General features: G+C 53.5%; 1 protein-coding gene across 1 annotated transcript; it reads left to right on the forward strand.

Moving 5' to 3' along the window:
• Positions 1 to 1,344: 1,344 nt before the first annotated feature.
• Positions 1,345 to 11,002, forward strand: LOC105468457 (apelin). Its single transcript, XM_011718627.3, has 3 exons — positions 1,345 to 1,771; positions 7,562 to 7,733; positions 8,432 to 11,002. The coding sequence occupies exons 1-2, from the start codon at positions 1,705 to 1,707 to the stop codon at positions 7,726 to 7,728; spliced, it is 234 nt and encodes a 77-aa protein (XP_011716929.1). The 5' UTR covers positions 1,345 to 1,704; the 3' UTR covers positions 7,729 to 7,733; positions 8,432 to 11,002.
• Positions 11,003 to 13,219: the final 2,217 nt, after the last annotated feature.

The raw sequence follows: 13,219 nt of genomic DNA on the forward strand, positions 1-13,219 counted from the left end.
TCTAGGTCTGGGGACACAGCTGTGAACAAAGCAAAGATCCCTCCCTTATGGAGGTAACCCTTCTGGCGGAGCCAGACTGATAATAAATACATTGTGTATATATAGGATTTTTGTAACATTTCAAAAATATTTTAAATATGCCGTGGTCTCTCATGTCTTTTATGGCACACATGCACCCTGTCCAATGTATCTTTTGTGTAAATCTGGACTTACACTTCAAGCAAACTGCCTAGCTTGCTGAAAGGTGGAGACACCTTTCGATTCAGTCTTTTAATATGTGTTGAGTGCCACCTATGTGCAGAGCAAGATATTGGGGACTTTGGAGAGATCCAGAAGAGTGAGAAGACAGTATCCTACCTTAGGGGGTTCCCAGTCCAATGAGGGAGGCAGCCCCATGCCTTGGGAGCTCCCAAGCTACAGAAGGAGCTAACAGTCCAGTCTGGAAAGGCAAACAACTTCAGGACCCGCTTCTAAACCGGAATCCCAAGTACACCCAAAATGAATCCAGCCTTGACTGTGTGGAGCTGGGTAAACCACCTGCCTCTTATCATGATGGGGAACTAGAATGAGGACAGCTCCAGGGAACAAGAAAGGGGACACCATAGGAGCTGTCGCATGTCCCAACAGTGGGGAGGAGCTGAGGGGCAACCCTTGCTGGATTAGTGTTATCCCGGGAAGGCTTCTGGATGCGATGGGATTTGAGGTGCTGCTGCAAGAATGAATTGCTCACGGAAAGGTGGGGTGGGGGCATTCCAGGTAGAGGGTGCCTCCTGGGGGATGCAGGGAACATGAGGGTGCTGGGCAATTAAGCCTTGGGCACAAGCCTAGGCAGTCACCCCCAATTCAGAGCCAGTTGAAAATGCAGAGGAGAGAGGAAGGCCAGTGTGTGGGTGTCTTGACCAAACCCTTGAAGCTGGCCAGCGGCAAGGGCAAGGACCAGGGTCAGGGTCAGAGGTAGAGGGCGTGAGTGAAGGCGACCCAGACTGAGTCCTTCCCTAAGCGCCTAGGTTTCCTGACAGCTGTGAAGGAAGCAAGGTGAGAAAGGGTTAAGTGTGCCCCTCCACCGCCCCAAATGCTTCCTGTGTTTGAAATCCTTCAGGTCTCTGCAAACCCTCTGGCCCCCGGCCAGACGGGCATTGTCCGGGGAGCGGTTGTGGGTTGTCAGAGAGGCTGCGCAGCCTTTGTTGTGGGGCCACCTCAGGGTTCCCTCTTGCGCTCTGGCTGGGGCTGCAGAGTGCGTGCCTGGAGGGGGGCGGTGCGGGAGGCTCGCTCCCTCTCCCTCTTCCTGCCCCCCCTCTAGCCCTCCCGATGACCACATGACCAAGTGGGCTCGCGGCCAAGCCACAAGCTACAAAATGCAGCCCCTGGAGTGAGCGGGGAGCATTCTCGCTGGCAGCCGGGGTCAGGGGCAGTTGCAGCCGCGGCTGAGCAACCAGCTGCTAGGAAAGAGCTCGCCGCTGCCGCTCCCGGAGCCGCCGAGGCCAGCTTCGCGGCGCTGCCCCGCGGCGGGAGAGGAGGCTGCAGAAGAGCGGAGGCGGCCAGCGCGAGCGGCGGGGCTCAGCGCGCACACTCAGCGGCCAGGGAGCCTCCCGAGCTCCGCGCCCGCACGCGCCAGCCGCGGCTTGCGCCTTTCTTGGCCTCCTGGCGCCCGACCTCTCCTCCCCCGCGCCGGCTCGCCGGGGCCGCGGCGGCCCGAGGAGCAGCATGAATCTGCGGCTCTGCGTGCAGGCGCTCCTGCTGCTCTGGCTCTCCTTGACCGCGGTGTGTGGAGGTGAGTGCGCGCCCTCCCGCTCGCCCGGGCTGCAGCCGGCGCGCTCCTTTCCCTCCGCCCTCCTCGCACTCTCCCCGCCTCCCGGGGAGCCCGGCGCGAGCCGTGCAGTAGCAGCCACGCGCCGGCCAGCGCCAGGCAGCAGATTGACAGGGCGCCCCGGGCCATGGGGCGGCTGGCCGCAAGAACTGCTTCTTCTGCGGGGCTCAACTTGGCCTCTGGCATCATCTGCCCGTCACCTTGACCCTCCTAACTGTCGCTCGCAGTCCCAGGAGCGCAGGACCACAGGTGTGCGCCGCGTGCCCCATGCCCTGCACCCCGCGTGGTGAGGGTGGAGGCCGGGGACATGCCCGCTCCCTCGTGGATCGATGGAAGGAACTGACCAGAGTCGGGTGGGCTGGGCTCCCATGTTGAACGTCTTCTGGTCCCTGAAGGCTGGGAGCCTCCCGCCGGTCCAGGGGCGCGGGAAACCGGGGATGATGTGCCAACATGCAGACGTGACACTTGTTGCATAGGCAGGAGTGCGCGGAGGGGGTGGCGGCATGGAGCCCAGCTGTTGCTCCTTTTGGCCTGCATGTGTGAGCAGAGGCAGCCTCCCTAAGGCAGGGCCGGGCCCAGCCGGGCTGGGCTGGTCTTCTCCTCCCTAACCCCAAGGTCCTGGCTGGCCTCCTCCCCTGCACAGGATGCCCTCCCCATTGCCTCCATCCCACCCCCAGATACTTGGTTCTCTTACATCCTGGCTCCAGCCTTTCTTTCTGTCCCAGGCATGGGCATGCTTCACCTTAGTCTCCCTGTCGCTAAGCACCAAAGGAGGAAGCACAGCACCTGACCCAACCCCTCCCTGCAGCTCAGGAAAGGGGTGTCCTTTTGCCCTCACCTGCCAATACTTGGCACTAGTGCCCACGTCCGCCCCTAGCCTGGTCCCCACCCACGCCCCAGCAGCCCCATCCCGGGCTGCCTGTCCTCTGCGTGTCAATGTCTCCTGGGGCTGCCAGCTCCCACCTCCAGCTGCCACAGTCCTATGATCTGGCTGTCATTGCTGCCTGCCTGGCACCACACAAGGGGAAGGCCAAGACCAGGTGGACTAACGCCAGGACCATGGCTGGAGTCACAGGGAGGTGGGAGCAGAAAGAAGGAGAAGGCAGAGCAACGAGTTTCCTAGGGCAAGGGCACAGGGTCCTACGTGGTTCCAAACCCTCCAGAACAGGAGGGTGGCATGCAGCCCAGGAGCCTCCGAGGGGTCCAGCCAGCTCTGCCTGCCTCTCATCACAGGCCACCTCCTTTCTCTGCTCTTGCTTTTTGGCCCTGTTGTGGCCCTGGGAATACTGCCTGACTTCTCAGAAAGGCGTGGTGGTTGGGGCTGGCACCTCCTGCCTCCAGGTAGCTGGCCAGTGATCTCTCTCTTCAAGACCTGAGCATGAAGTCAGCCACCACGACAGTAAGAAGTGGGCAGGTTTTTTCCACAGAAACTCCTATCAGGCAGGTAACAGAGGGAGCAAAAGATACTAATGTAAGATACAAATGTAAGATACAAATGATACACCATACCAGCCTGTCCTCAGGGAGCCTACCATCTGGTGTCATTAACAAGGCATGATACTTGTACAATACCACCACAGGCAAATAGTCCAGCGTGGTGCCTTCAGGGAAGAAAAAGACTGGGTGCAGAGAGAGTGTTCCAGAGGAAGGTGGGGCTTCTGGATCTGCACACTTGGTGCTCCCCACACAGGCTGTGGGGAGACCCCTAGCCAATAGACAACCATTCAGACCCTCCTGGGGCCCAGCCATTGGGACAGTACTAGCAAAGGGGAGACAGCTGGTTTCAAGGGAAGGGAAGTTGGCCAGGATGCCTGAACACGGTGTGGCTGGTCCAGAGTCTGCCACTTCGTGCTTTAATACCCCCGTCTTCATTAGGTAATCTGTCTACTCTGATTTGGGTAAATTCCTTGCCCTCACATTTTGCTCAAGCCTCATGTTGGAAACTTTCAGGGCTCTCACTGACTTCTCTACTCCCTGACTTCTCCTGGAGCCAAGAAGGGGCACGTCCCTGGAGGTGGCCACCAGCCAAGGGTCCAGGTACACATGTCCTGCTCCTGCTGGCTCCTGTCCTGGGTTAGAAGTAGGAATCCCAGAACCACTTTGTCCTTGGCCCAGACTGACATGCTGTCCCCGGCCAGAGTCCCCAGTCAAAGTTCCAGCCTGAAAACCATACTTCCTCCTCTCCACAGTCTGTCCTGACTTGGAATGTCCGCCCCCGACCCCTCTCCACACCGCCTCTCATCACCCCGATACCACCGTGTACACTCCTCCACTGCCTCCTGACCTCGGATACACTTTGCTCTTGTGAGTCTGAGAACTCCTGGGCCAGGGCCAAGTGTCCCTCAGTCTCTGAGTACCTCTCTTTTTCCCCTTCTCCTCCCCCTCTGCAGGCCCAGCTCAAAGCCTGCAGTCACAGTGGGAGTGTGAGGAGAGCCTACTGTACCCCTCCTGCTCAGGGAAGGGCATCTCCACTCCATCCCCAGTCCTTAGCACTAAGCACCCGTGTAACCTGAGCCAGGCCTCTCCACGCAAAGAACTAAGGCAAGGGAAGCAGAGGGCCGCCAGACAGAGCATGATGTATCCCAGGGCAGCAAAGCTGGCACTGGAGACAGCACAGGGCCCTGGAGAAGGCGACTAGGATGGAGGGCTGGGCAGACAAAGAGACACATGCAGGACCACAGAGCAGTGGAGGGGCATTGCCAGCGGGGTCCCCAACGGAGGACACATTTGGGCTTTTAAAGTCATCACAAGACAGGCCAGACTGAGAGGAAAAACAGGTGCGTCATTCCTGATGAGGCTGGCATGTTCCTGAAAAGTCGCACGTACCTCTTTGTGCGTTGGCAGGGTTGGAGTTCAGATTGCATGAAAGTCAAATCCTGTCCTCCCCCGACTGCGGTTCTCAGCATAGAGATGCTATAGCTTCATGGCTGATGGCGCTTCAGCAGGCAATGGCTCCAATCTCTCTAGGCTCAAGATTGTTTGGGAGATTGCTCCAGCCTCCTTTTACGTAGCAAATGAGCTAGAAGAAAATATTTAAGTGCATTAGGGCTGGCCTCCATTTCTAAAGGGGAATTCTTTTGTACAGTCAAGACCTCTGCAGTGATGAGAATCAACAACCTCTAATTTGTTCCTTTGGACAGGATAAAGCCAGGGTTTCAGGTGTCAGCTTATCTGATGGTGAGCCAGACTCAGAATCAAAAGTAGGAAACAGGTGGGTGATGGGCTCAGAGTGCGGGAGGAGCCAGCAGAGCTCGGTGATGCTGAGGACAATGAGTCCCCCACCCAATGGGAGGGATGCAAGAGGCCTGGGGCTGGTCTCCAGAGCCTGGCTGGGGGCTCAGTCAGCTCAGAGCGGTTCTCTGCAGACCTAGAGTCTAGACATCTTCCTGGCCAGAGTCAGAACCACCAACCCTGCTCCTCATCCTGACATACGGCCTCTAGCCCTCCCTTTCTGACTGCCACAGACTTACAATCTTGGGTGCTGAGCACATGGAGATGACGCCCTCCCCCTCCTGGCACGGTGCTTCTCTTCTCCATGTCTGCCACCACCCTGAGCTACAATGGCCTGCGCCACTGCCCCATCCCTTCTGCACCCCCAGCAGTTCAAGGTGCAGAGGTGAGAGCCAAGAGTTGACTTGGTTCACTTCACAAGGCCCCTAGGTCCTTCCCCTGCGTTATCAGCATCATTCAGATCCATCCTCAGTGATCACGGTGAGCCTTGTGGGGACCCCAGAACTCAAGGCAGAGGCTGAAGCAGCTGTGGTGGGGAGCTTAGTGAAGGTCTTTCCCTCCTCCCCCTCTCCAGCCCCAGCCCCCTCACAGATGGCGCCAAGAGGGTAGCTCTGTGATAGTCAGACAGAAGCAGCCCACTTGTTCCATCCATACTTACTGCTCCAAAGTGCTAAGATAATTTTTCTTTTAATTCTCATAGGTTATGAATTTAAGGAACAAGTTGGCATGGAATTGTGGCTAGCTAACCAAATGACCCAACTCAACAGCGGGGTCCTCATGGACCTGGCGATTTTTCTTGGGGAAAGAGGGAAGGAGGGTGCAGGATTGGAGAATATGTGTTTATGTATGTATTTGTGGAGGGGGTGGGTATGTCTGGGTGTGAGTGGGGAGAACTGCAGGCCCAGAAGCCCTGGGGGAAGAGAGCCCTAAGGCCAAACCCACCCACTTTTGGCCCAAGAGGAGCCTAAACACTTGGAAATTGTGTGCAAGTGGAGGAGGACTCACAAGAGCCAAGGAGCCAAGGAAGGAACAGTGTGGGGATGTTGGAGGCAGAGGCAGAGGGGAAGGGGGAACTGCCAGCGGTATCACTGGGGTGTGAGCATCCAATGGGAGGCTCTGTGGAAACTGTGAGCAAGTGGTGGGAATTCCTGGGTAGATGGCAATGGGGCTCAAGGGACAGGAATCTAGATGCAGGCAAATCAGATGGTGTGCAGGGGGAGAGAGACTGTTACTCATTATCTCTGGCCTCAGATGCTGTATCTGCACAGGCCCGTACTGGGCATTGCACAAGTACCCTGCCTGGCTGCCTCTTCCCCGGCACCATTTCATCTCCTCACACAGCCTGCTGTCACCAACCAGGCTTGTCTTGGGGGTAGCAGCTCAGCTTCCCTGCATGGACTGTAGGCTTCATGAGAGTCGGCCTGCATGACTTTTCCCTTACTGCACCCAAGGATACCCTGCCCCACTTGGATTCCATTGTCAGGGCTCAGTCTGGTGTCAGGAAGCTTCTACTCTAAGCCTCCTGACAGATGTGGACAGATGTAAAGAGGAGCCCCAGAGTGCAGAATAGAAGCCAGTTGAGATTGAAATGGAAGGAATTTACATGAGACACAGGATGCAGGGTGTGATCCAGGAATTTCAGGAGGTAGGGCATTGATGGGGAGGTACCAACTTGCAGCAGCGCACCCCGCTCCTGGTGCACGGACATGCTGCTGAAGGTGACCATTCTCTCATTTATTCATTTTCAAATATTCGTGCAGTATTTATTGGTCTCTAAATCTGGTCTCAGGTTTCTAAATCTGGTGACAGTATGAGGCAGGCTGAGTCGGAGACCCCTCCCTCTTAACCTGCCTGGCCCAGCCCCATCCACTGGGAGGACTTGGTGCCCTAGAGAGGCCTAACCACCGATGAGACACCCAGGGGCGAGATATGAGCTCCCTAGTACTCAAAAGTGGGTCATCCTGCATATCAAAGGATGTAGGAGTAAAATGACGTGATGTTCGGGATTTGCTTTAAAATACTGCAGTCAAGGAAAATAGAAAAGGGATAACTAAAGCATATGTGACTCCATCTGGATAAGTGTTGAATCCGGGTGATGGGTACATGGTGGTGGGAGGGTCATTGTAATGTCATATGTCTAAAATGTTTGAAGTGTACCAGTCGCAGGGGTGCCATGGTGATTACTGCCTCCTGCCACCCAGCCAAGTACAGGCATGACGCCCCAAAGTGCACACCCCCCAATGATGTTCCAAAGAACCCACTTGTGCCTGTCGGCAACATGATATAACTGTCAAAAGGACAGAAAATCAGCTGCATCAATGGCAAGATGTGAGTAGTAGGTTCCGTTTGTGCCAGGACAGTGCAGAAATGGCAAATTTTCCCTCAATATGAACAAGAGAAACAAAGAAAATCTATGAGAAGTGCCGCCACATGGAGAGACCACCCCTCCCGTGGGCCTGTGGTCTGCGGCCCCTGCTCATTTCCAACAGCCTTCCTCACTAACAGGCTTTCTCCTTCCTGCAGGGCCCCTGATGCAGCTTCCCTATGGGAATGGGCTGGAAGAGGGCAATGTCCGCCACCTGGTGCAGCCCAGAGGGTCGAGGAACGGGCCAGGGCCCTGGCAGGGAGGTCGAAGGAAATTCCGCCGCCAGCGGCCCCGCCTCTCCCATAAGGGACCCATGCCTTTCTGAAGCAGGTACTTGAGCCTCTGCTCAGTGGACAGCGCTAAAGCAGAGGGAGAGGGACAGCCTAGAAGCCGGGTGACCCTGCAGCTCAGCACTGGCCAGACACATCCATCAAGCAGTCCTGGCGCCACACGCATAGGGACTTAGAGTTGGCAAGACAGCTTATGGGGCAGCTGTCTAGCGCCTTTATTTTACAGACGATCTCCTCGTCTGAGGCCCAGAGAGGGGCTTGACACTTGGGGCCAGTCTTCCTTCCACCCTGCTGCCTGGGGTTGGGGAGGCTGGCCTGCTTAGAGATTTCTAGACATTCTGGTGGACCTTAATGGCTGGGGAGGGGTGCCCAGGGCAAACCTACAGATGTCCAGTGTAGATTGTCACCAGAGTTGGGGAAGGAGGCAGAGAGCTCTAGGGGCTCACAGGCAGAGAACAAGAGGACAGCTGTGGCTGTGGTTGCCTGGAGCTGTGAGAAGGAGGGAAGAACCAAGGCGACAGCAGAGAGAGGAGAGCTGAATTCTGTCCCTCACTTGGTCTGCTGGCTGTCCCACTGCAATGGGGACAGGCAGGCACCAACTCAGGGGCCTTGGGCTTGAGGTTTGGGCTGAGTGGAGTTGGGGGAAGAGAGAGAAAGGGGTCTCCTCTCCTTTCCTGGGGAGTTCCTTTAGTCTAGGATATGTCCATGACTTCTCTGTTGTCATTTTTGTCTCCTTAGGACTGAAGGGGCCCCCAAGTGCCCACCCCCTGTGGTTCTGTCTCCTCCATAGATTGGTCTGCTTCTCTGGAGGCCTCACGTCCATTCAGCTCTCACCTCACACCTGCTGTAGCCACCGATGGGCCTGGCTCTTCTCACCTGCCTGCTTCCCCCAGTGGCGTGTTTCTGGCTGTAGTTTGGATGATTCCCGTTCTCTCACAAGGATCCGTCCAGTCCATCTTCCTGGCCCCTCCCTGGACTGACTTTGGAGACCCAGCCCCGGAAAGCCTCCCTTCTTCTCCAGGTCCCCACTGCTCTAGTCCCTGCCTGTCTCATCTAACGCCCCAACCCTTCACTTGGGCCTTCCTTCCTCATGTCTGCCCTGGGCCCGGGGTGGAAATGCTCCCTTCTGCGGGCTCCAGCAGATCCCTTGTTTTCCTGTCAGTTGGACCCCTCACCTGGCCTCCAGGGAGGAATGCAGAGAAAAGCAAGGGGAGACTCTAGTTAAGAGGTGCTGGCTGCGGGGATCCAGACAGGGAACACTGGGGGCACAGAAGTGTGGCGGGGGGAGCTCTGGTGAAGTGGGTGGAGCATCGGTGTTTACTCAGTTAAGGAAGAGGTAAAGGAGAGGGGCCTATGAAGTCCTTTGTCACTTCTCTTGCCTTACTGTGCCTCCCAATACTCCCTTCTTCCTGTCCCCACACCCCATCCCCAGCTAGCCCAAACTCTAAGTCAGGAGGGGAGGGTGCTGGGTCTGACATGGCTCTATACCCTCCCAGGAGTAAAAGCCAAGCAAGAGGTTGTTTTTGCCAAGAATCACAGAATATTAGAACTGAAAGGACCCTTGGAGATCCACTTAGCCTTCTTAGGCAAACGCCTGCAAAAACAGAAGCCTGGAGAGGGGAGTGACCTGCTCGGAGTCATTGCAGAGCCGGAATGGGGACCAGGTCTCCCATCTCCTACTTTATGATGTTCTCTTCCCTCTTGATGATGTCTTTTCAAAGCAAATGAAGTGCCTTTTCCCGAGGCTGGGGCTGGGGGTGGCTGGGAGGGGAAGAGAAGGGAGAGGCAAGCTGGCTGTGAACTATCCTGTTGTAGGGCCGGAGCTGCTCCCACCTCCCTGACTTACCCCTGCTGCACCATTCCCCCAGCTGGGCTGGAAGGTTCCATAACTGGTCAGCTGCCCCCATTCTGGCAGCATTCCCAGACCCGGGGTACTCTCATAGGGGCAGCTCAGGAACTGAGACTACCGTTCAACGCCAGTGGTGCTGGTTTTCAGGAGCATGAGGTAGCCTTCAATCCTTGGACTCCATGGCCTTCCCTTCGTGCTGACTGGACCTTCCTTCCAGGGCTTTTCCTTTGGGGGAGGTGGAGAGGGGAGAAGAAGGAAGGGAAGGGCAGAAGGAAGGAGGGACAGGAGGAAGAAAAGAAAGCAAAGGAAGGGAAGGAAGGAAAGAAGGATGGGAGGAAGTGCAGCAGGAATAGCACCCTCTCCCCGGGAGGCCCCAGCTTCCGTGAGGGGCCGTCACCAGCCATTCCTTGGAGGGAGCTTTCTCACCTATTGCTTGAGCAGGCTTCCCAGGAGGGAGAAAGGGAAGACAAGAGCCTGATGCCCAACTTTGTGTGTGTGGGGACGGGGGAGTCAGGGCCCCCCAAGTCCCACAATAACCCCAATGTTTGCCTATCCGCCCCCCCACAAGCCTTCCTTTACCTCTGCTGCTGCTAATGCTGCTGCTGCTTAAAGGCTCATGCTTGGAGTGGGGACTGGTCGATGCCCAGAAAGTCTCTTCTGCCACTGACGCCCCCATCAGGGATTGGGCCTTCTTTCCCCGCTTCCTTTCTGTATCTCCTGCCTCATCGGCCTGCCATGACCTGCAGCCAAGCCCAGCCCCGTGGGGAAGGGGAGAAAGTGGGGAACGGCTGAGAAAGCTGGGAGATAGGGAACAGAGGAGGGTAGTGGGTGGGCTGGGGGGGCTGCCTTATTTAAAGTGGTTGTTTATGATTCTTATACTAATTTATGCAAAGATATTAAGGCCCTGTTCATTAAAAAATTGTTCCCTTCCCCTGTGTTCAATGTGTTTGTAAAGATTGTTCTGTGTAAATATGTCTTTAAAATAAACAGTTAAAAGCTGACAGTTCGCCCTTACTCTTGGAGGTCATGTTCAGGAGGGGCGTTCCTTTCCCCTGGGGGCCATGATTGTCCCCATGCCCACATATTGCACGTGCAGGGAGGTAAGTGCCTGCATCCCAAATCGCTTCTAGGTCAACTGGCCTCAAACCGATTTGCCACGAGCTCACAAAATGAATCCCTATGCTTAATGACCAGGTCACATAAAATCCAGCCCTTACAGGTTTTCTGGCATCTGTTTGGGTGTCCTCATTTTTTTGGCAGTGTCATTTAAAGAATTTTTCAAAAGCAATTTATTTAAGAACATGCTGATTAAATGCAGGATCGCTACTAAAAATTGTTTTGTATCCTTGGTGGGTGTCTTCTGCTATTTTATCTACTTTTGAACACTTTCAGGACTTTTTAGCCGGTTTGCCTTTCTTGAAAAATGTTATGTTTTCAGTAATAAATACATTTGATAATGACTGTTTGTATCATTTTATGTTTCACAAAGTGGAGTTGCTTGATAAATGAGATAGCCTGAATAATAAAATGCAAAGAGTTGAATATAATTCTGCCCCATCTGTCTCACTTCATGCTTGTTGTCAAAATGCCAATATCTTGCATAACAGAAGGGAACATTGGGTACATGCTAATTTGGTTAATAAACCCATTAGGTGCACACATGCATACACATTACAAAGCAAAACTCAGTGAGAAGCAGAGAGGAGGGATCGAAATGGGTTCATTTGATAAATCTCATGGGAAATCCTATAGATTTGACAAATATTTAGTGCTAGAAATATACAATTTTAAAGAAAGGGTCTTCACACAAACTCCCTAAAAAGTCATAAAAATGTTCAATAGGAGAGAAAATAGAAAAAGTCACCCCCAAGCATACAAAACAATCTCATTATTGAAAAAATGCTGCAAGTTGTGATAGTGATTTAAAAATGCAGTGTTACAGCTGGGTGCAGTGGCTCACACCTGTAATCCCAGCACTTTGGGAGGCCGAGGCGGGCAGATCACTTGAGGTTAGGAGTTTGAGACCAGCCTGGCCAACATGTGAAACTCCGTCTCTACTAAAAATACAAAGATTAGCTGGGTATGGTGGCGGGCGCCTGTAATCCCAGCTACTCGGGAGGCTGAGGCCAGAGAATCGCTTAAACTCAGGAGGCAGAGGTTGCAGTGAGCTGAGATCACGCCACTGTACTCCAGCCTGGGTGACAGAGCCAGACTCCATCTGGGAAAAAAAAAAAAAAAAAATCATGTTACGTTGGAAGTGCCTCTTGGGAAAACTGGTGCAAAATGCCTTATTTAAAAATTACTAGTTTGACTTTTAGGCAAACAGGTCATCAGAGGAACTGGTTTTAGGCAGAGGTTTCAGGTGGACTGACTTTATGCTGATTAGTCTGTAACCTCCCTAATCATCCCCAAAGTTCTAAATTCACGTGAAAGCAAGGAGAAGCGGGTGGAGCATGGGGCAGGACAACTTAATACCGACCCATAAGTGTACAGTGAATTAGATAAGTGAATCTAGAATCTGGTCTTCAAATTCCACAAGGCAAACTCTTTCTACAGTACTACAGAAGGTCCCCTAACTAGAAAGAAGAATTAGATACAAAACGTGTTTGATATTCTTTTTTTTTTTTTTTTTTTTTCCCCAAGACAGAGTCTCGCTCTGTCTCCCAGGCTGGAGGGAAGCCAGTGGCGTGATCTCGGCTCACTGCAACCTCCACTTCCCGGGTTCCAACGATTCTCCTGCCTCACCCTCCCAAGTAGCTGGGATTACACGCACCCACCACCACGCCTGGCTAATTTTTTGTATATTTATTTATTTATTTATTTATTATTTTTTAGTAGAGACAGGGTTTCACCAGGTTAGCCAGGCTAGTCTTGAACTCCTGACCTCAAGTAATCCGCCTGCCTCGGCTTCCCAAAGTGCTGGGATTACAAGCATGAATCACCACGCCTAGCTGTGTTTGATATTCTTAGTAAATACAATACGAATTCGTAGTACAAGATGGCACGCTATGGACTGGTGGGATCAGGGAAAGCTAATAAAAGTGTGATAAAAACAGGCCCTAGAAGGCACAATAGCATTTGGTTAAGTTGGCGAAAGGATGATGGGCAGTGACGGCGGGGACAAGGAAGGGGGAGCAGCCACCAGGGTCCATGGAACATATGTAGTCCACTGGATACTACTGGGTGGATGCAAGTGTGACCTCCTTGGGGCAGGGGATAAGGAAAATAAAATTGGTGGCTTCTGTAAAGATAATTAGACCTCAAACCAAAAGAAGGCTGGACATATGATATGCGTTGCTACTACCCTTTGGAGATATCTTGACCAAATAAATACAACAGAAGCAGAGTAGGGCATTGTTTTTCAAAATGCAGAGCTTAGGAAAAGAAATAGGAGTTCACTTAACTGATTGTTGCTGGACTGGAGGTCCTGAGCTGAGAGGTTGACGAGTGGGGGCAGAGAACCTGAAAACCAACACTCTTTCAAATCCATCCGGAATTAGGCAGCCTCTGAAATGACAGAGATTAGGGAGGCAAACAGACTCAGACCACACACAGCTTTTCAGGACCCCAGGTGTGGTGTAAAATGAGCCATAACTGCTTAGAAATCTTTTTTTTTTCTCTCTCTCTTTTAATATAACAGTTTATTAAGATATAACTCACATACCGTACAATTAATG

The sequence above is a fragment of the Macaca nemestrina genome, chromosome X (assembly GCF_043159975.1).
Source record: "Macaca nemestrina isolate mMacNem1 chromosome X, mMacNem.hap1, whole genome shotgun sequence".
In the NCBI taxonomy this organism is placed as follows: domain Eukaryota; kingdom Metazoa; phylum Chordata; class Mammalia; order Primates; family Cercopithecidae; genus Macaca; species Macaca nemestrina.

Bases quoted from the DNA above. Each gene is read 5' to 3' on its own strand.
- LOC105468457 (XM_011718627.3), top strand. From the start codon at position 1,705: ATGAATCTGCGGCTCTGCGTGCAGGCGCTCCTGCTGCTCTGGCTCTCC. The intron at 1,772-7,561 runs GTGAGTGCGCGC...TCCTTCCTGCAG, and splicing joins CTTGACCGCGGTGTGTGGAG to GGCCCCTGATGCAGCTTCCC.